The 21490-nt window shown below is 43.0% G+C and overlaps 1 protein-coding gene across 6 annotated transcripts in view; it reads left to right on the top strand.

Annotated features, from left to right (window-relative positions):
* The window catches only part of ERBB4 (erb-b2 receptor tyrosine kinase 4), a 757628-nt gene that overhangs the window by 588175 nt on the left and 147963 nt on the right, over window positions 1-21490 (top strand). For 4 of the 6 annotated variants that reach the window (XM_083399758.1, XM_083399756.1, XM_083399760.1 and 1 more), the window contains 4 exons: window positions 2179-2311; window positions 8841-8934; window positions 9440-9594; window positions 16083-16157. In XM_083399758.1, the coding sequence (XP_083255884.1) occupies window positions 2179-2311; window positions 8841-8934; window positions 9440-9594; window positions 16083-16157 (457 nt within the window). Of the gene's footprint in view, window positions 1-2178; window positions 2312-8840; window positions 8935-9439; window positions 9595-15913; window positions 15959-16082; window positions 16158-21490 lie in introns of all 6 variants that reach the window. The other 2 variants (XM_083399759.1, XM_083399757.1) reach the window with 1 other exon arrangement.

Raw genomic sequence — 21490 nt, 5'->3', positions numbered from 1 at the left:
TGACTACTCTGCAACATGCCTTGAGCATTGGTGGAACAGCAGCAGCAGCAGCAACAAGCAACAACTACTAGAAGAAAATAAATAAATTTGGAGAGCATTTTCTTGCCTCTTGCATCTGGAATGTTAGGTGTACTCTAGAGTGCAATTCTTCTTTCTAGACTTTACATCTGTAGCATATATGATACCTGTGTGTGTTGCTCTCATTTTTACAGATCCTTTTTGTTTTCTTTTTTATTTAATTTTAATTTCAAGTAAATTAGGAAAACCGAACTTACTAGTTGTTGTTTTTCACTTCATTGAGCCCTGACAACCATTTTGGAAATAGCTGTGGCCTGGACTTGTGATTATCTGATGATCTGAGATGGAGGCGAAAACCAGTCGCCCAGAGTGCTGCTTTGTGATCTTCTGATGCTGCATCTCAAAGCGTGCTTGGGGCTGTTAAACATTTGGGGGGGGGGGGAGTTTGAGCAAGAGCAGTGGGGCGCCATCTTGCTCCAGTGATGTCACCTTTACGGATCTTTCTATTTAATGAAAACACATTTCTCATCAGACAGTAATTATTATCCGTAGAAGTAGATGAGCCACATGCGGCTTGCATAGGAATGGCTGAGATATAAGCCACATCACCAGGGGGAAGCTCAGCTTCTGTGCCTACCCTGGTTCCTGTCCCACTTTTCTCCTACTCACCACCATCACCAGCCACCGCCTTCTCTTTAAGGCCTTTTGCTGGCTCATGCAGGTGGCATGGTCAGTAGCAAGCAGCTGTGGTGAGATGAATAGTCTCTCCCTTCCTTCTCTTGTGCCTAGCAGGGCACCGAGAGGGTTCCAGGCTCGGATAGCTCCAGGGAAATGTAGCTTTCCTGAGTACTACCGTAACTACCTGAGACCTTGGCACCAGCACTCTAGTGCAGGGGTCGGCAACCTAAGGCCCATGGGCCACAAGTGGCCCACGGGGGGTCGTTTAACTGGCTCACGAGCCCCCCCTGAACTGAGCTACCTGTTCAGCGAGTCCCCGTGTGCTGTGCTAAACCAGCACAGGGAAATTGCATCTGCGCATGCTCAGACGCCAAAAATCCTGTCTGTGCAGACGGCAAAAATTGCGCCGTTCACGTGCGATCCAGCCCACGGAGGGATCTCCGCTGGAGTGAAACCGGCCCAGGCGAGGTAAACCTTGCCGCCCCCTGCTCTAGTGTGTTGGAGCAGAGCCTACCAGGCACCCAAGGAGGGAGGGAGGGAGGGAGAGACCTCCCTTGTTCCCTCTCTTCTTGCTCACCAGCTGCACCACCCCAGGTAAGTATAGTTGAAAGGTGACCAGCTCTCAGCTCCCTCGCAGGGTTGTTGTGAGGAGATGTGTGGAGATGCCATCCCGAGCTCATTGGACGGAAGGTGGGCTTTAAAATGCAATAGCTAAATAACAACAGGCATTTGATTTATTTGCTTGTTTATTTATAACTGCCTTTCCATTTACACATCACCTCAGGCCTTAATATAGAAAACAATAAAATACTGCATATCAAATCACACAGCAAAATCCAAATACACAATTTGAACGGAAAATGAGAAGCAGCTGTAGTAATTATCTTAGTAATTGCCCCCACGTCTGTCTATTGGGTATATTTTCATATTCTCTCCTGAACACAATGATGTAGGAAGACAGGCCTTTATTAGGGGAGGTCATTCCATACCACCCCATGCTCTGGTCGAGAGTCATTGCAAATTGAAGCCAGAAGGAATTCTTCCCTGCAGAGAGATTTCACCCTGCATTTTCCTTTTTCATATACAGTCGGCTTGCATTTTACATGTGGGTTACATTGCAGGGACAGCTCATAAAGCTGAAATCACATATAGTAAAAAAAAGGGAGGTGTCCTGCAGAAAGAACAGCGCAGCACTTGAGTGCACGATGGCTACTTTTAAGATCACAGAGTTGCTTACTGGGCTCTGGGAAAACCCAGTACAGAAATAACTTTTAAGTTCTCTGCCTTCCATGCATTTAATTTGTGCAATTTCAACTGGATCAAGTTGAAAGCGCACGTGTTAGATGTGCTTAAGGTGTGAGTCGACTGTAGTGGAGGGTGGCAGTGATGGTGGTGGAAACCAGCTTTTTCCACTTGGGAACAATGCTCACCATTTAGAAGTTAAGTATATTTTCAACTGTTATTATTCTCTTTATTTTGCAGCTGCAGAGGGCATGGTGTGCAGCCATTTATGCTCAAGAAATGGATGTTGGGGGCCAGGACCGGAGCAATGTCTGTCCTGCAAACACTTCATCAGGGGAAGGACCTGCGTAAAGGCTTGCAATCTTTATGATGGGTAAGACACCTCCCTCTGCATTTTTTGTGCTTGCCAAGAAGTGTACTCATTATATTGAAAGTTAAACAAGCATGTTGCTAGGTTCCGATTCCCATATGAAATAAGATTATTATCAATATTCATGATTTTCTGCTCCCAAAGGAATTTGCTGTTGCAGGTGAATGTCCCAAACAACCAGCAGGCAATCAATAATTGCTGGACACCATGTAGGATTCTTACATGATATCTAGTAGCTAGTCATATGTGCCCATCAAATGGGAACGATATTGAAAAATAGCCCAGCACGAAGCGAAATTGCTAGCCCAGTCTGTGATTTGAAGGCTTGCTTACCTGATATTAGCTTTGAATTGGGAGACTGAGGAGCACGGCATGAAGCAAAATAACTAGCCAATCTTTTGAAACCAATAGTCTGGAACAATCTGAAATAAGTGTGGGATTGATGAGCACAATCTGAAATAGCTTCTTAGTACTTTTATTATGAAATGATGAGCAACAGCAGCAAAAAAAAATTGGATGCCTACGAAGTGGTCCCAAAAATCTAATGTCAGTATTTGGAAAGCAGAATAAGGGGACAATTGTGGTGGTGGGATGAATGCAGGCGTCTCCCCACTCTCACACAATTAGCACGCACACTTCCACTGAAATGTGCACCATTTTCAGTGCTGAAAGAGGACATGACAGAATGGAGCAGGGGTGGAAGAGGGCTGGAATGGTGTGCTCTGCGACCAGGAACAAAACCCCCACGTAAGAGGTGATTCCCCTGTAGTTTTGCCCATCCCTTGTTAAAGAAGCATTGTGTGATCCAATTCATTTATAAAGATGTTGAACAACAACGTGCCCAGGAGGGAACCCTGCGGCACCCCACTTGTCACTTTTCCCCAGGATGACAAGGAACCATTAATGAGTACTCTTTGGGTTCAGTCAGTCAACCAGCTACAAATCCACCCAACAGTTACCTCATTCAACCCACATTTTACCAGCTTCCTTCCATGATCCACCAAATTTGTAATTCCATTAAAAAAGAAAGAAAGAAAGAAGAAGAAGAGGAGGAGGAGGAGGAGGAGTTTGGATTTGATATCCCGCTTTATCACTACCCGAAGGAGTCTCAAAGCGGCTAACATTCTCCTTTCCCTTCCTCCCCCACAACAAACACTCTGTGAGGTGAGTGGGGCTGAGAGACTTCAGAGAAGTGTGACTGGCCCAAGGTCACCCAGCAGCTGCAGGTGGAGGAGCGGAGACGCGAACCCGGTTCACCAGATTACAAGTCCACCGCTCTTAACCACTACACCACACTGGCTCTCTAGAAAGAAATCAGATTGGTCTGGCATGACTTAACTTTGAGAAACCTATGCTGGGTCTTGGTAATCACAGCATCCTTTTCTAAATGCTCACACACGGACTGTTGAATTATTTGTTCTAGGACCTTCCCTGGTATCAATGTCAAACTCACCGGTCGGTAGTTACCTGGATTTTCCTTTTTCATCTTTTTGAAGATGGGGACAAATTTGCCCACCTCCAGTCTGCAGGGACCTCACCTGTTCCAAGAATTCTCAAAGATAATAGACAAAGGCTCTGAAATTACATCCGCAAGCTCCTTTAGAACCCTTGGAGGCAGCTCTTCAGGCTCTGGAGATTTGACTTCATTTCAAGTAGCCTGGTGTTCCCTTGCTACCTCTTTTCCTATATTGGGCTGCAGTTCCCTCCTTACATCATTTGTTCTGTTATCACCAGGTTGGGCACCACTTCCCTTTTGGGTGAAGACAGAGGCAAAGTAGGCCTTCACTCTGCCACCCAGAAGCATTTCTCCATGTTCCCCACACAGAGGACCTACGACTTCCTTGTTCTTCCTCTTACTCCATACATAGCCAAAGAAACCTTTTGTTATTATTTTTAACCTCTCTTTCAAGCCTGAACTCATTCTGAGCTTTAGCCAATCTGACTTTCCCCCTGCAACTGTTGGCTACTTGAGCATACTCCTCCTTCGTGATTTCCCCTTTCTTCCATTTGTTATACATGCCCTTCTTGACTCTCAACTCATCTGTAAAGCTCCTTATGCAGCCACACCGGTTTCCTTAGATGCCTCCCGCTTTTCTTTCTTGTTTGTATTGTCTGCGTTTGGGCCTTCAATATTCCTCCTTTTAGAAACTCCCATCCATCTTGGACTCCCTTCTCTGTGAGTGATTCTGGCCATGGGATCGCGCCCAGTAGCTCCTTCAGCTTTTCAGAATTGGCCGTTTTAAAGTCCAGAGTGTGTGTCCGACTACACTCAGCTTTCCCTTACCTCTGTACCCTGAAACCCTGCACACCACAAAAAGTATATCCCCTACTTAGGGCTGATTTTTAGAAAGTGTATTTAACTTAAGTAGTCAACATGCTTCAATTAAGCATGCACTAAACTGCTTTTTGATGTGAGGCCTGAAAAAGAGATGTTCTATCCAGAGGATGCATGAAAGAAGTCCAAATTACCCATTAGCATCTAGTAATCATAGCCAATTTCCCTGAAAGATTTTCTTTTCAAAATCTGTAGCAAAAAACCTTTTTGTAAAATCTACCTAGGTGTAATTTTAGAAGGTGTCCTTCCAGATATACAAGAGCAACACTGCAGACAATAAAGACTCTTCATGTATATCCAAGAGTTGAGTTTCAAGAAATTATAATTATATGCTTCATAATTGTCCTTCTTGGTAATGATGCTCTTCTGTGGTGCCCCCTCCCCAGCTTAACACTATTTTTGATCATTGCATCGCAATAGTTAGTATTACCAAGTCATACATCCTTATAATTGTTCTTCCAACATTAAACTGGGGTTCTATTTGTGCTTCCCATCCCATGAGAATATACAGAGCTTGCATTTTATCATAGTGCATATACTTTACAACAGAGGTGCGAGTGCGGGATGCCAATCAGCGAATGCTTCAACACCTTCCTTTTGCTGCTTTCCCTGCAACTGAGGTATTGACATCTGCTTCCCATTTCATAAGGAAAGCAGGGATCCAAGGGGCTCAGGAGCACAAGGGCAAAGTGGGGTTTTGTACAGCTGGCTACTTAGCTCTATCCCCAATATATTTTATCTTATTGCTATGGCTAATGCAAATAAAGTTTCTGTCTATCTACACAGGGAAACTTTCAGCATCCGCATTCCATCTGCCACTTCTCTGCTGCAAATTGTCGTTTATCCCACACTTTATAGCCTTTTAGTAGAGACTCCAACTCACCGAACTGAGTCTGCCACCAGAGTGTAGTTCCAGCCTTAGGCTAAGCATTGAAAGTAGGAAATTGGTGGGTTGGCTCTGTTTCTCCAGTTTTGCGCAGAATTCCCACACACACTGACTCTAAAAAGTACATACAGAAAACAGATTTACATTCAGATAGCTCTTTTTCTTGCCTGTCTCTCGGCTCATTCACCAGATCTTGCTGTTGTGCTGCAAAAAAAAAAAACAAACAAACAGATGAGCTCTGTCTGGAATCTCATCGTGTTTATTATTACTCATACATGATAGTCCTTTTGTGCCTTCCTGAGCAGGCAAGTGGGAGTGGGAGGTGATGCATTGGGTTTGTTGTGACTGAGAAAATATATTGGAAGAGAGACCCTCATCTTAAAACTGCTGAAAACTGATAATCTGATGCAGGGCTGTCTTAAGCATATGTGGCGCTGGGGTGCAAAGATCTGCCCGGCACCCCCCCCCCCCAGGTTGCCCAGTCCCAGGTGCGCAGGAGGGCGGAGCCGTCCGGCCGCCTCAGGGTCTCACTGGCTCGGTCGCACCCGAACTTGCGGCACAGAGCCACCCGCAGCAGAAGAGCCCCCTGCAGCGCTCTCTGGATGCAACTCTCGGGGCCCGGACTCTTGGCCTGGCGCCCCTGAGAGCCCGGCGCCCCACACCCCTAGTGCCTATGGGTAAGATGGCCCTGATCCGATGATACATTTAATGTGTGGTTTGCTAATGTTACGTATAGAGTACTGCAGTTCATCTCTTGAATTGATTGGTTGATTATTTTTATGCCGCTTAATATATTAAAAAATATCTCTAAGCGGTGTGCAGAAAACTGAAGCAACAGACAACTTAAACAAAATATTACGAAATACCCCACAGTCACATATAAAAATGTTACATTAATGCAAAGTTACTCATATATTTAAAAAAAATCAATATCATTTTGTTTTCCTTTTAACACACCTTTCCTCTCAGCCTACAGGTTCTAACCCAAGGTCTAAACAAACTCTCAGTTGACACACAAAAGTCTCATAACATTAAGAAAACAAGAAGATGGACATGTATATGGGGCTCCAATTATTGCAGGAACCTTGGAGGTGGGCCGTCCATAAACAGGTTACAGGAGACAGGCTGGAAACCACTAGGTACTGGCCAGACATCAGCTGGAGAAAGGGTGACTGAGAGCCAATTTTCCCACAGTGACATTACTTAGAGTGAGGAAGCATCCAGACCCAAGAGTCTTTATACTGGGCAGCACCAGATTGATCCTCCCAGGCCAGTAGGATTATGGTCTGTGATATGAGACACTGGCTGAAATTGCTTGCAGTTCCCCTTCTATCCAGCAGCCGGGGTGGTACAGGGAGCAGTGAACTGTGAAAGCTAAACAGTGTTATATCAGCAAAGAGGAACCTGAGGCTTCTCAGGTGTTCCTGGAGTTGCACTCCCACCCTACCTGATAGACCGAGCTGGCTGGAGCTGGGGGGCTCTATCAACACTGGGAGGGCCACAGTTTCCCCAGCCCTGCATCATGGTATGGGCCAATAATTGGTGCTCATAGTGCTTGACTTGTGCAAATATCTTCTCCAGACCAGCAGAATTCTAATAGAATGGGTGGGAGGGTGGTTTGTGGGTTTTTTTGTTTTGTTTTTTACTAGGAGCCACTTCTACCTAAGACCTAGCATTAGAGTTATCTGTCTAATAGAGACTCACCAGTGATGGGAAAACTGAGCAGGGAGACAATATTAGTCTGCTTCAGCCATTGTCCCAATGTCCTCCCTCGCGTTGCAACAAAGTTGTGAGCAGGAGCCATTTCCCACGTTGGCAGGGTGCGTTCCAGCCCCTGCCCAGCTGGCCTGGCTGCTGTGCCACGCCCTCAGGTAGCCAATCAATCAGGTGGAGGCTTGGGGCGGGGTTTTGTCACTCACATGTGGCCGTGGCAGCACTTCCCTTTCATTCCGCTGCTGGTTTTCGTCGGACCACCCACCCACCCACCCTTTAGTTCATTGCTTGGTTCTTGACATTGCTATGGACCTGTGGATGGTTGCCTTGGTTGTCCAAGGGGCCTGGTAGGATTTTTTATCCAACTGGCAAATTGCCACCGGCCACTTGGTTTTTCACCTGCCTCATAGCAAATCGTCACAACTTTTAGGTATTGGTGGTTAGGCATTGGAGGGCAGGGTGTGGCCATCGCCTACCCCTCCACTTTATGGGTATTCCAGTAAAGGAATCCGGCGGTCGTGGATCCTGTCCGATGCCCTGCTAGTGGCTAGGGCCATGGCACGAACTCCAGTGACATCAGGGGGAGCTTTCAGTTGCATTTGCATCAACAGGCTCCTCCCACTGGTGGTTAACACTCATTAGACTCACCTCTCCCTGAGGGGGTGGAGTCACGCTCTGTTGTTTTATCCAATGCCTAAGCCAATACCTGTCACATGCTGTAATCAATAAAGTTGTGGCCTTTCTTAGCCCATTAACCTAATATACTGTGTCCATGTCTCTTTCTCATCCCCAAGCGGGTGGCGGGTCCTTGAATCACAAACCTATCTAGTATGCAAAGAGGGGTTTGGGAACTGAATGGGCAACTGTTAGGCCAGTCCAGGTCCGCCTGGTGTTAGGCAGAGCCATTGAAACTGTTCTCAGGATGGAAAGGCAGGGGTTAATAGTCCTACACAATTCCCATCCACAGCACCATGTTAACACGGGTGGCAGTTCCAAAGATATGAATTCAGAGGCAGCTCAGAGATAATTCTTGTATATAGCATTTGGATAATAACTTGTGAGAGTTGTTTAAGTTGTAACAAAAAAGTTGCCAAAGTTACAGGTCCGTGAGACGGAGGAAACCATTCTGGCTGACTTTAGGCCAGTGGTGATCAAATTCATCACAACCTTTAGCAGCCTCTTCAGGATCTGCAAAACTTGTCTTTTTATTTAGGCAGGTGCTGCCTCCACTTTTCCATGCCCAGAGTTTCACACACTGCACAAAATCTCTCAGTATCCTTGCTTTTAGGAACTGTGAACAAAAAGCAGGGGCACATCTTCATTCTCAGTCTTCTCAGCCGTCAAGCCACCAATATTTTTGTGGGAAGTAAATCGGATAAAACCAGAGAAGAGATTGGTTTGGTAGAATCATCGATTCATAGCATTATAGAGTTGGAAGGGACCCCGAGGGCCATCCGGCCCAGCCCCCTGCAATGCAGGAATCTGAGGGCAGACGCGTGTCCTCGCTGGCAGAGCAGTCATGTTTGCATCAGAAACTGAACCCGCCCAATTACTGCTTCGACCCCCCAGCATCTTTAACCTGCCTGCTATTTCCACAGGGAATACAGGGAGTTTGCAAACGGTTCTGTCTGCGTGGAGTGCGACCCTCAGTGCGAGAAGATGGACAACAGGAGGATCACCTGCCGGGGGCCGGTGAGAACAATCTAGAGGCAGCAGGATTATACCATAACTGCCATATACATAAGCTGCTACATATACCTTACTCTTAATTATATTTCATTTTATGGTTAACTATTCCAAATGGCTGGTTGTAAACTCCAACACATAACCACAAATGAGTTTTAAGTTTTATATTAAGGGTTATTGGGGGTGGGGGGTTGTTTTGCTTTGTTATGTTGGGAAACAGGGCTGGGTGAGTGTTAGCTTGGATCTCCTTCAAAGAAAGAAAAATAAAATCCAGTACAAGTTCTTGAATTGGGGGAAGGGAGCAGTGCATGGGAAGCAGACAGTCCTGCTCCTTTTCAAGGGCTTCAGTATGAGCCATAAAAGTAAAAATGCAGTTGATCCCATGAAGAAACTAAGAGATCCTGCGCTTCAAAAAGAATTGGGCACTATATTTGGTATATCCTCAGTAGCTCTTGGGAAGCTCCAAGGTGAGGAAGAGATCTGAACACTGTAGTTCCTTTTGTTTGTGTAGGGAGCAGACCAGTGCACCAAGTGCTTCCATTTTAAAGATGGCCCCAACTGTGTCGAAAAGTGCCCTGATGGTGTACAAGGGACAAACAGCTTCATATTCAAATATGCTGATGAAGACCGTGAATGTCACTCTTGTCATCCAAACTGTACTCAGGGGTAAGCTTATATACTTTAAGTAATTGCCATTTCCCCATAGTTCCCAATGTTTGCTTAAAATATTGTTAATGTGTGTTGTTATATTTTTTAAAATATCTGCAGAAATCTGCAGAATAAGAAATGTATGCTTGCCGGCCTGTCTTAATTTCCCATTTTGTTTATATTTGTAGATTGGATTTTATTGACAATATGAGTCTGTGTGAGTCTGTAGGTATTTGTGCAATATATACATAGAGCCAGGTACATTCTAAGTTAAGCATTTTGAGACTCTGTGATTTCACTGGGAAAGTGAAGCTCATGCTTGACTTTGACTGGGTTGTACCATAGAGTGAGAGAGTGAGTGTGTGTGTGTGTAGGTTGTATGGATGCCAGTGTGCAAAATGATACTTTAAAATAGTTTATTTTAATAATAAAATTGCAGAGTTGGAAGGGACCCCAGGGATCATCTAGTCCAACCTCCTGCAATGCAGGGATCTCAACTGAAGCATCCAGGACAGATGGCCATCCAACCTCTGTTTAAAAATTTCCAGTGTAGCCGAGTCCATCACCTCTTGTGGGAGTCTGTTCCACTGTCAAACAGTTCTTACCATCAGAAAGTTATCCTGATGTTTAGTCAGAATCTCCTTTCTTGAAACTTGAAGCCACGGGTTCAGATCCTACCCTTTGAAGCAGGAGGAAACAAGCTTGCTCCATTTTCCTTGAGATATTTGAAGATGGCGATCATATCTCCTCCCAGTCCTCTTTTATCCAGGCTAAACATACCCAACTCTTTAGGTCCCTGAGTTTGGTAAAATGCTGTTTATATTGATAGCGCCATTATAAATGCAGAAGTCAGTTTTTGTTAGAATGTCTCTGACCTTTGAGATTTTATAAAAATGTATAAAGATTATGCCTTTCATTGGAATATCCATTCACTATTTTTTCCTTCATATACCACAGCTATACAGCTACTGTACTAATTTAATAAAGTGTGACCAAAATAGTTTGTTTGATGAAAAATATCCCCATCTATATCTGGAAAACAACATAATCTTCTAAGGTTTTGCTTTTAGGCATCTGTGATTACATTTCCGCTTCAGTTGTTATGTTCCAATGGCTAGTGTTTAACAGTTCTCCTCTAAACCTATTAAAATGGCTCTTGTTTTCTGTTGAATGCCCCTTGTGAATGGTGCACATTTGTGGATGAAGCAACCCCAATACAAATACAGAAACTCTCATTCATATTGATTTATGAGCTTTTCCTTTGGTTCTGATTGGTAATTCAGTTGGTAATGTTTGCTGAGCAGATGTCATGGGACATTGTTAAAAATAAAGGACTTGCTTCCAGAAGACTTCAGTGGGATGCTTTTCTAAAGATAGTGCTTATGGCTGAAGAACTGTAATATTAGTTTCTGAATGAACCATTGAAGACACACGCACAAGCAAGGTGGCCCAGATCAAGCAGAGTGGGCTTGCTGATTGACCCATACTGCATTTCACTGCATAATCTTTCACCCTTTTTAGCAGCATCTGCCCATAGTGATATCTGGGTTACCCAGAAAGCAACATTGGTCTGTGGCAGAACACTACCTATAAATACTATAAATAGCTCATTCAGTGCTTAGCATTATGCTTAGTTACTTGACTTGGTTCAGGGTGCTCTATCTTTCATAGGACACACCTGAACGTAACTTGAGTTAAGACATCTCCAGCTTCAGACTGGCAAGAATTCTGAAGACTTCCCTAGAGCCAAGGCAGAGGAAGCTTGAGGGGATAGCAGAATCATGGAGTCATCCCTTCCATTTTTCTTATCTTTCTCATCAGCTCATTTCCCCTCTCCTCTCCCTCCCAGCCCTTAGAGAAAATTGGTCTCTAAAGGAGAGGGCTATGAACATAGACAACAACTGACAAATGGGATCCGCAGCTCTATGATCCCAGCCAGCTTTCTCTACCCATCTTTGGAGGCAAATGATCTACAGTCAGAGCCTTGCTTATTTTTTACACGATATGATATGCATTACAAATAGCAAAGACTCTAAATCAGTGCATATTCAAATGCCAATGTTTAGCATGCAGAATATAGACTTTAGCATAATCATAAAGAAACCTGGCACTGCAACAGCTGAAGTAATGTGAGCTGTGAACGTTTAATATGGGCCACTTGAGTTAAAGATGGTTTCTTCAGTGAGCCAGTTTGGCTATGCCCAACCAAAAGCATGAGGCAACAACAGCAAAATCTTCATCCTGTAAAATAATCATTCACAAGAGGCTTTTATTGTTTTGCAGCTAAAATTAAACCAGTAAATTATTCAATAAAATGTTGATGTCAACAGCTGTTGCCATTCAAAATGAGACCTTTTGCTGTTTTTGCAAATCTAATTACAACAGAGCCATTAGGGAAATGAAAGTAAGATCACAGAGACACTGCCAGAATCTGTTGCAGAGGCATCTTCCATTTGGCCCTTTAAAATCTGGGTTATATAATAAGAAAATTGGGAGACTATTGGAACGAAGTAACAGAACAGATATGGGTTGAGAGAGAAAGGTGTAGAGCATTTCTAATGGTGTCCTCCATTAACAGAATGTTTGTGTAACATGTAAATACTACATTTTAACTCAAGATGGAACTGTGACATTGCAAACTGCTCCAGGTAGCTTAGCTAAGATGTGAAATGAAGTGAAAACACTTGGTCTTCTCTTCACTTGCTATGAGAGAAGAGATAATGTGATTTCATGTAGGACATGATATCATTTATTATTCCATTGTGGAAAGGAATGGAAATGCTTCATATAGTGATAGTGCCATGCAAAGTTTATTTTTTATCCATTTATATAGGTAGGCTCCTAAAGATTTTACTGGTTCTGCTCCTATGCCTTAACTACAGCTTGACATGTAGGAAGTTAGCTGGTGATTTTTTTCTCCCTCCTTTATTTCTATGATGTGGGGAGTGGAGGAGAGAATAACTGACTAAATTTCTGCAGTCTGTTGAGCATACGAGCAGCACCAGAAAAAAAATTGTTGGCCAAACCCATTTGTAAGTTGAAATTCAGTCCTTACAATCAGACAGACAGCGAAGGAAATTTCTCCAGGCAAAAGTAATATTCTTCAATATGTTGTGTCATGAATTATTTCTTTTGCTGGAGCTTCTGGAGGCTATGGAGAATGAAATGTGTATCCCTCTGCATAAAGGAGCACATGGAACAAACCCCCCAGTTCTGCTGCTTTTGCTACAGGAATCTTTGTTTTGCTAGCCCTTCCTATAAGAATTCACATGTGGTTTTTCTTAGGACTGCCAAACCATGAAAAATGACAGCATTAACAGTAATTTTACCAACTTTCTCTCTGCCTACTCTGAAACCCCTGGAAAATTACCTTCTGTAGCAGGTGGTTTGGCTTTGGTTCAGTGAAATGTGCTTCCTGATAACTTCCTGATCTTTGCATTATTAAAAGTAAAACATGGTATCTTGCCACCACTCAGAATACTCTAGACTCAGATGAACAAAGAGGCAGCTAAATGGGGGGAAATATATTAATCTTATGGCTAAACGAAACAAAACAAAAATGCAACAAGGTACCACTCAGCAACTCTTTCCTTCATACTTTTATGAAGATTGCTCCATATATTAAACGTACTTCTGTCACTCAGTATTAAAAGGAAACTGAGTGGTCATAATGAATGCCCCAGAAATCTAGATTTAATGTCTCATCTGTCAGGCACTCATTTAGATATGCCCTGAGACAGAATTAGTATTTTCCCTCCCCCTTTTTTTTTCTTTCCCATTTTCCAACTCATAATCCCCCCCAGCTTCCTGGCTTCACAATAGAAATCAGCACTTAATGTTTCTTTCCTCCCTGTACAAAGCAAATGGAAGTAATATCAGCAGTGATCAGAATGTGATACCTGTTTGGTTATTTGGCCCACAATAGGAATGGTTGGAATGCTACTTCATGTATTATTATTTACCAAACAATTACTCTCCTTTCACATGTATGTCTCAAGATGATGTACAAAAACAGAAGAAAAACAGCTTTAAAAAGCACAAAAATAGGAATAATTTCAGTTAAACAGGAACAATGATTTCTGAGTAGAGATTCTTGAGGAATTTTATATTACAAGTACTGACCTGACCTGCGCTTACCAGCAAACTCAGGGGCAGCACATGGCATGCTAAAGCGAATTCTGGAGCCATGTTGCTCCAGTAGGGTCCACAACTGTTGACACCAGGTCCAGCAAGGAATCCCATTTTGTATTTGCCTGGCACAGACAGGGCCACCAGGTTCCTGTGACTGACCTTGCCCCTACCTCCATTTCAGTTCTCCCAGAATGCACTGTTGTATGTAAGTACAGCACGGCATCTGAAGGCAGAGGTGGGTTGAGCCACATAGAATGATAGAATTGTGAGCCCGCAGTTGTCCTCACTAATCTCTGCCTGTATCACTCAGATAAAATATACCCGGTATTCTAAAATGCATATTTTGAGATTAGAAATGCATATTTGAGAGAATTTTATCTAAGAATTTAAATACAGAAATACTACATTTTAAGGTGGATTTTTTATTTTAAAAGATCAAATTAATGAGGAAACGGCAGTACCCTTCCCCACTTCCAAATCAATAAGTTGATTCCCACTGTAGCCAATAGTAGACATTTCAAATGATGGAGGTGGTCTTTTCTCCTTATGCCACTCAACAGAACAGCACTTTAAAAAACCTAGATGCTAGCATTTCATTCAGGAATGTCCTATATAGTATATCCATCACCTTCAATAAAACTGTGCCAGCTCCTCCCTGTTCTGCAAGTCCGTGTTTTTCCAGTTTCCCCGTGGATTTGCCCTGGATGTGCAAGAGAGCTTTTCTTTCATTACAGCACTCAAGTTCCTCAGCCAGCCAGAAATGCTGGATGAGATGGGCCCTGTGTGTGGAAAGCTGTCACCAACATACATAGGCACCCTTTGAAACCCATCTCAGATGTTTTGTATGGTAGGCACATTTCAAGAATAAAAGGAATGTGAGCATTTTGAGAACAATGACTAAGAAACACATTCCATCACCTCGCAGTGCACAGTGTTCTCTTTCTCCTTTACGTGTATAGATCAGGTTAGATCAGTGAAGGTACTCAACAGAAGTAGGGGGGGTGCTTTGTTTTATTTTATTCTTCCTTTATTCTGAAGTGTGTGTTTCTTTCCAAAGAAAACTAACGTACAAAACAGAAGAAGGCTCTGTGCATTTAAATTGAAAGGTTTTGTCAACTTAGACAACAGGTGAGGTCCCCCCCCCCCAAAAAAATGCAGCCATGTTCATGAAGCTTTGAGAATATGTGAAACAGAAAAGCGAGAAAGACTCCAAGGTGAGAGATTCCCCTTTTATGCCAGCCAGCTCCCTAGATGGCTAATGGACTCTTCGGCATCTGTAGAAGGCATTTTTTTATAGCTAAAGAATGCCTCCATGCTCTGCTTCTTTTGATGTGCTACAGAAGAGAAACGGTAGAAGTTTGCATCCTCTTTCGTTATCAGCACAGTTTTATGGCAACTGCAGAGTGGGCATGTGAAGGAAAAATATTGCCAGAAGGTCAGTGGCTGGATGAAATGCAAACAACTGAAGTGCCATGCACCCATCTGAATCCTCTTTCTTTCTTTTAATACCCGGAGTGGTGTTTAAAACCAGACCTCACACCCCAGAGGAAGCTTTCTTTTCCATGGCTGCTATAATTTACCTGAACCTAGTTTCTGTAGGATACAGTTAAGTTCATCTATCTATTAAGACAACTGCAGCCACCTGTTTTGGCAGTTTATATGGGAAAAATAAAAATAGGAGTTTTGCCAAATGAAAACAAGGTAAGAAATGAAGTGAAAAGAACAAGGAATCTGCCAACGGCTAGGTTCATTGCACTTTCGCACTCAGATTGCTATTTAAGACAAGATTTTAAAATGGATTTAGTTGTGTGTTTCTTGTCTTTTAACCCCCTGCTGCAGTCACTAATGACTGTCTATCAATCTGCCAGATTAAGGAACTGCTCTGAGAAAATAGCATTTGGTAGGTCTCTCACCTTAGCAGGTAAACCATGTCTTTGGTCATTTCCGCAATGCCACAATGAACTGTTAGAAGGTAAGTAGCTCAAAAACCACAGCCTGGCCAGTCTCATTTTGTTCTCTGTTGCTTGTTATCTTGCACTGAAAAAATGTTCCCAGCAATGATTTCATGACAACTTGGTTAATTCTGAGAATGAGAGCCAACTGCCTGGACCAAGGCAGAATGCAGAGTCTTTGTTTTCCTGCCTATGCAATGGCTAATGCATGTTTTTTCTCTCTTTCTCCTTCCTTCCATTGGGATTTGCTGCAGGTGCATAGGCCCACGCCTGGAGGACTGCATTGGTTTCATGGATAGGTACTTGCCGAGCACTTGCTCCTCTTGCCACACCTCCCATGTTCCATGTGTGGGCAAAGGCGCTTGTGTGTGCATGGCCCCTGTGAATGGTGAATGATATTTTCTGTTCTGTAATTGCCTGCAGGTGTAGAGGCCCCTCTAGTCATGACTGCATTTACTATCCGTGGACACGCCAGTCCACTTTACTACAACACGCTAGGTAACATCCGTCATCCCTGCTTTTTTGTTCTTCTTCTTGCCCTTTTCTATATTTTATACAGTAGGGGAGAATCGTGCTAACCAGTTTGCTCTGGAAAATGGATTGGCCAGTGTGCAGGCTGATTCTTGTCTGCAACTCCTCACAAGTTCCTCAGAGTGCTTAAGGTGACTGAAGCACATGTAACTGAATACAGGAAGATATAGATACACCATATCTTCACCATAGTCTTAAACTGATTATGCAGAAAACCCAATCATTTTGTGAGGGAGAGTACAGTGGTACCTCAGGTTACAAACTTAATCATTCTGGAAGTCCATTCTTAACCCGAGGCATGCATTCCCTACATAGGCCTCCCGTGGCCCGGAAGCAGATTGTGTTCATATCCTGGGGCTAAGTTCGCAACCCAGAACACCTACTTCCGGGTTTGTGGAGTTCGCAACCCAAAGCGTTCGTAAGCAGGACTGTTTGTAACCCGAGGTACCACAGTGGTCCATGGGGAACTCTAAACCTTCCTGTCAAACTTCAGTACCCAGGATTCTTGGGCGGAGGGGACAGTCACAACAGCAAAAATGAAATATAAGTTTGCGAGTATTTCCCTTTTAAAAAGAAATCTATATTTATTGAATTTGAAATTGGACATTGATAACATGAATAGCTGTTGTCCCTTCTTATTCCCTGCTCTCCCCCACCTCCAATACCAAACATAGACATAGCTGGTTGATACCAGCTTTTACAAAATATGCAAAGTTCATCTGAGTTACATGAATATTTCCTAATTTAATAAATCTATGATAATTATCTGTTTGATTTTAAAATACAGTTGATTCTTTCAGAGCAATTACAACATTTCTTTTCCTATGAAAATAATATAAACTCTTCACTAGTAACTTGTATCCAGCAATTCAAACTGGTTGACATGACCTCCTGGTTCAAGCATTCTTTTCTAACCTAAAAACTAATTGCTACCTTTTTTTTATTTAAATCAACATCACCTCATAAAGAATTGTACCTAGTTCTTTCTGGTTTGTCTTTCAGGTAGAGAAGTAATACAAATGCTCAGTGTGTGTTTCTGAAAATGTCTCAATATCTTTGGTTTGTTTAATTAATTAATAATTGTGTGTGGTTTTGAAGGACTAGTGTTACCAAAATAGAAATCTGCCTAAAGACTATATATGGTGAGTCTGGTACCATATTTGAATTATGTGTTAAGATCATACAGCAGCCCTGATTATTGCAAATCATCAAGAAGCAACACATATTTGTATTTTCAAAAGAAATTTCAATCAAATGCACTGCAGCCCTTGAGCGAACTCATTGTGCCACCATATATTTCCTTCCTGGCACACAGAGAGAGATCCTGCACGGGGGGGGGGGGGCATAGAAAACAGGGCAGGTGGAGTGAGTGCGGAATGGGACTCAACAGATCTATTTTCTGTGTGACATCCAAAGTCTTTTGTTCTGCTGCTGAAGAACATAATTGCTTAGGCTTGCAGTCTTGTCCATTGGGGATATACCTTGTGGACACATCAGTGCTTACTTCTGAGCAGATATGCTGCAAAGCTCCTTCAGGTGTCAGAAAGATTTCAGGCATCCCAGACTGCTGGTTGGATTTGATCACTTTTGTTTTCTTGATTTAAGACTGGGATCGCATGAAGTCCCCTAAAGATCCCCCTATTGTCAGACTCAGCCAAACATATAATTGTCTGTTTAGAGCTTGTAATTGCATTGTAATTGCACACTAGTGTATACCAGCATATAGATCTGGTGCAGACTATGGGCATGAATAATTTCCTAATTGTCTTACTCACTTGTAACACTAAGGAGCCAGATGTTGCTCAGTTCCTGCCAGTTGAAAATTCCCTAGCATAGGGCAGTTGGCACAGAATAGCACCATCAACTCTAAAACCGGCTTAGGAAGCACATGCCAAGGAGAACAGGAGAGAGCAGGACTCTGTGCCAAAGTTAGTTGGCAGTGCTTCTGTGAGTTGGCAGATGGGTTGCAGCCTGCTCACTGTTGTTACCCACCCACCTAGCTGTCCCAAGATTTTCTATTGTACTTTTCACAGTTGTTTCTGGTTGACGGCGCTTTATTGCACTGGGAAAAGGCTACATTGCCACACATTCTCTGAAAATCATGATGAGAAGATTAGTCCTGACTTGCATGGACTGTATGGCTGTGCAGCCTGGCATTTTCAAGCAGCTGGAGCTTCAGTTCTCAGACCATCTTCTCCTAACCTCCAGGAGGTTTTGAGCACTCACTTACCTTTGAATTCCCAAGTATTGGAGAACGGCTAAAATAGGAGGTGGGGCAGTAACCATGAAAAAGCTATAATTCAGCAATTAAAATAATTTATAATAATTGTTTAATTTTAGAATACAATCTTGAGCATCAGAAGAAACTATACATAACTGTGTGTTGGGTTTTAGGTTATATTTTTCACTCTTGTTTCAAAGGAAATTCTGCCACTAGTTCAGCATTTCCTCAGAGAAATAGGGTTGGGTGTCATCAGTATGATGACAGCACCTTACTACATAAACCAGATTAACATATCTAGCAATTTCGTGCAGATGTCAAACAACCAAAACTAAACAAAAGTCATCCACAGAGTGGCCTCAAAGTCACATCCTTTGATGCGCTTGAAGCCACTTTCTGCCACAAGGAGGCATTTGATATTTCACGGACCTGGCCAATTCACCCACTCCTGCCTGATGTTAGGAGATGGTAGCCTGCTTCCTTCCAGGCATCTAGGCCACATCCTGCTGATGTCAAATCTGAAGCTGCTTGCCATTCATTTTTCCCATTCCCACAGCTCTTCCAGGGATAGACCATTTGCTGTTTGGTATTCAGACAACCAGTTTTACAAAGTTAGCATGGATCACACTGGGGTTGGGGAATGAGGCCGCTCACATTAACTGGTGGGGCAATGACTTCGTCCTGAGTAGGGCAAGATAGAGGGCAGATGAATTAAAAATCTCTTAAGTCCTGGGTCCAGGATACCTTAAGGATTGCCTAACTCATTATATCCCAGCCCGATCACTAGGGGCTTTGGGGAAGTCACTGTAAGTGGTCCCCCATGGCTCAGATGCACTGCTCATATCCCCTGAAACTGTGTGTTCAGTACTGGGAATTTTATGGAACTTGTGGTTGAGGTCAGACAAGCCCCCTTGCTTTTGAACTCCCAGTATTACTGAAGCCTTTCTCTTTTTAACTTCAGCAGGCATTTTAACCTAAATTCTGATTTTATATTTTTAACTGACTTTGTTTTATATTGTTACACGGCTTAAAGACAATTGCCATTAAGTTGTGTACAAATTGTCAAAATAACTAAATAAAAGATTGACTAGGGTGCCTCTGGTATATAAAACTCACATGCAACAAGAATTGCTTCTGGTCCACTTATATGTGCAGGTGTATCTCACAATTACAAGGCATACAAAACTTCATATATGCACATATAAACTGGCTTCCTTACACCAAGTCAGACCATTGTTCTATCTGCCAGTACTGCCTTTCCTACTCTGCAAAGCCCTGGGGAGAGCAAGGTCTTTCTAGCCCTCCAGTCTGAGACCTTTTTGCAATGTTTGTGTTCGACAACTGAGGTATGACCCAACCTTGTGATATCTGAACAGATCATAGGTGGTGCCTACCTGACACTTTAGAGTAAGCACTTGGGATTTTGTAGTTTGCTTTCTTGCTTTGCATTTTACTGAGCACTGAAACGAAAGGCGTTGGGCCAGATGCATGGCAAACTGTGTGTGGTACAATATTCAAAACCAAGCAGCATGATTATATTTGGGGAAAACATTGCCAGCATTTCAGCTTTCACAGTAGGCATTCAAGGTGTAATTAAGAGCAAAAGAATCCTGTAAGCCAATGTGAACAATTTTCTATTTTCCTGGTAGATGAACAATCATAATATGGCAGATGTAGTCAGCATGGGGAAACTGTGTTTTTAATATTTCCTGGTGTAATCTGATGTATGTACTGATTTACACCCTAAATGAAGGTCTTTCTTATTTCCACATTTCCCCTTTTAACTAACAGGAGCTAATTAGCCAAGTCTTCCCCACTGAGAGATGGTTGCATGAAACAGTGTGGGGATATTAACTCTCTTCATCCTTTTCTTCCAATTGAACAAAAGCGCATTTCTCCTTTCGACTCATCCTTTACAGATATCAGGCTCTTCTTTTTTGTTGACTGTGTATGTATACAAGAGCTAATTAACGGCAAATCCTTTGTAAAGCAGTGAAACCTTTTCCTCGTTGTGTTTGATACCCGCTTCACAGTATGATTTCATTATAATTTCACAGTAACTCAGCAGCACACAGTACATGATAGGGAATGGGAAGCTTGCCATTAATAAACTCTGAATGTTCATAGTCATCTTCATTTTTATAACGCTCTGTTCTTCTGCATGGATTAAAGTTTCCCATATGTTCCAGATATTTATAGGATAATTATATACATAATCCTGTAAAAGTTGGTGGGGACAGAGAGTGAGAGAGTGAGAGAGTGAGTGAGAGAGAGAGAAAATACACCATAAAATTTACTTAAAGAGAGGGAAATAGAATTTGTGAGCATAAAGCAAAAAAATGTCTTTGGACTGGTACTATTGACTATGCAAAAAAGTATTTACCAACAGGGGCCTTTGGGAAAAACAACAACTTATGATGTACTAGAGAACTTACCTGAAAAATGTGTTGAGGGAGGCACCATTGCTGTGCAAAGCACTGAGAAGATCTTGGTTTCTCTCCCCAGAAACCTCTAATTAAAGAACCAAACAGCAGGTGCTACAAAAGAAACTCTGCCTGAGATCCTGGATAGCCACTGGCAGTCAGAGTAGACAATACTAGACTAGATGGACAAACAGTCTGACCTGATGTTAAGGCAGCTTCCTGTTTTCAGCTACCTGCAGTTTGTTATGTTGAAACTGGGAACTGCAGCTATTTTAAATGGTTCAACTGAACACATCTGAACTGCAAACCATGACTTGAATTTGACTTGTTCAGACAAGGCATAATTAAAACCAGGGCTGGCCTGCCCATGAGGTGTGGTGAAGCAGTCGCCTCAGGTGGCAGAAGCTCCCAAGGCAGTGGACCTGCGGGGGCCCCGCCACCTCCGCTGGAGAAGCGCTGCCAGCATCTGCGCTGGTTTCTGGCAGGATCTCACCACTTCCTGCCGACACACGGAACCTGGGTCAGGAATGCTGCCGTGGGGCAGCGGCAGGAGCAGCACTTTCCATTTCACCTTAAGCAGTGAAACAGGACGCACCACCCCAGGGCGTTTGCCCCAGTTCAGAAAAACAACAAACTGAGGTTAGTTGAACACAGGA

The sequence above is a fragment of the Podarcis tiliguerta genome (assembly GCF_965153285.1).
Source record: "Podarcis tiliguerta genome assembly, chromosome: 1".
NCBI lineage: Eukaryota > Metazoa > Chordata > Lepidosauria > Squamata > Lacertidae > Podarcis > Podarcis tiliguerta.
The sequence above is the reverse complement of the archived record's forward strand: the minus strand, read 5'-3'. Positions and strand labels throughout refer to the sequence as shown.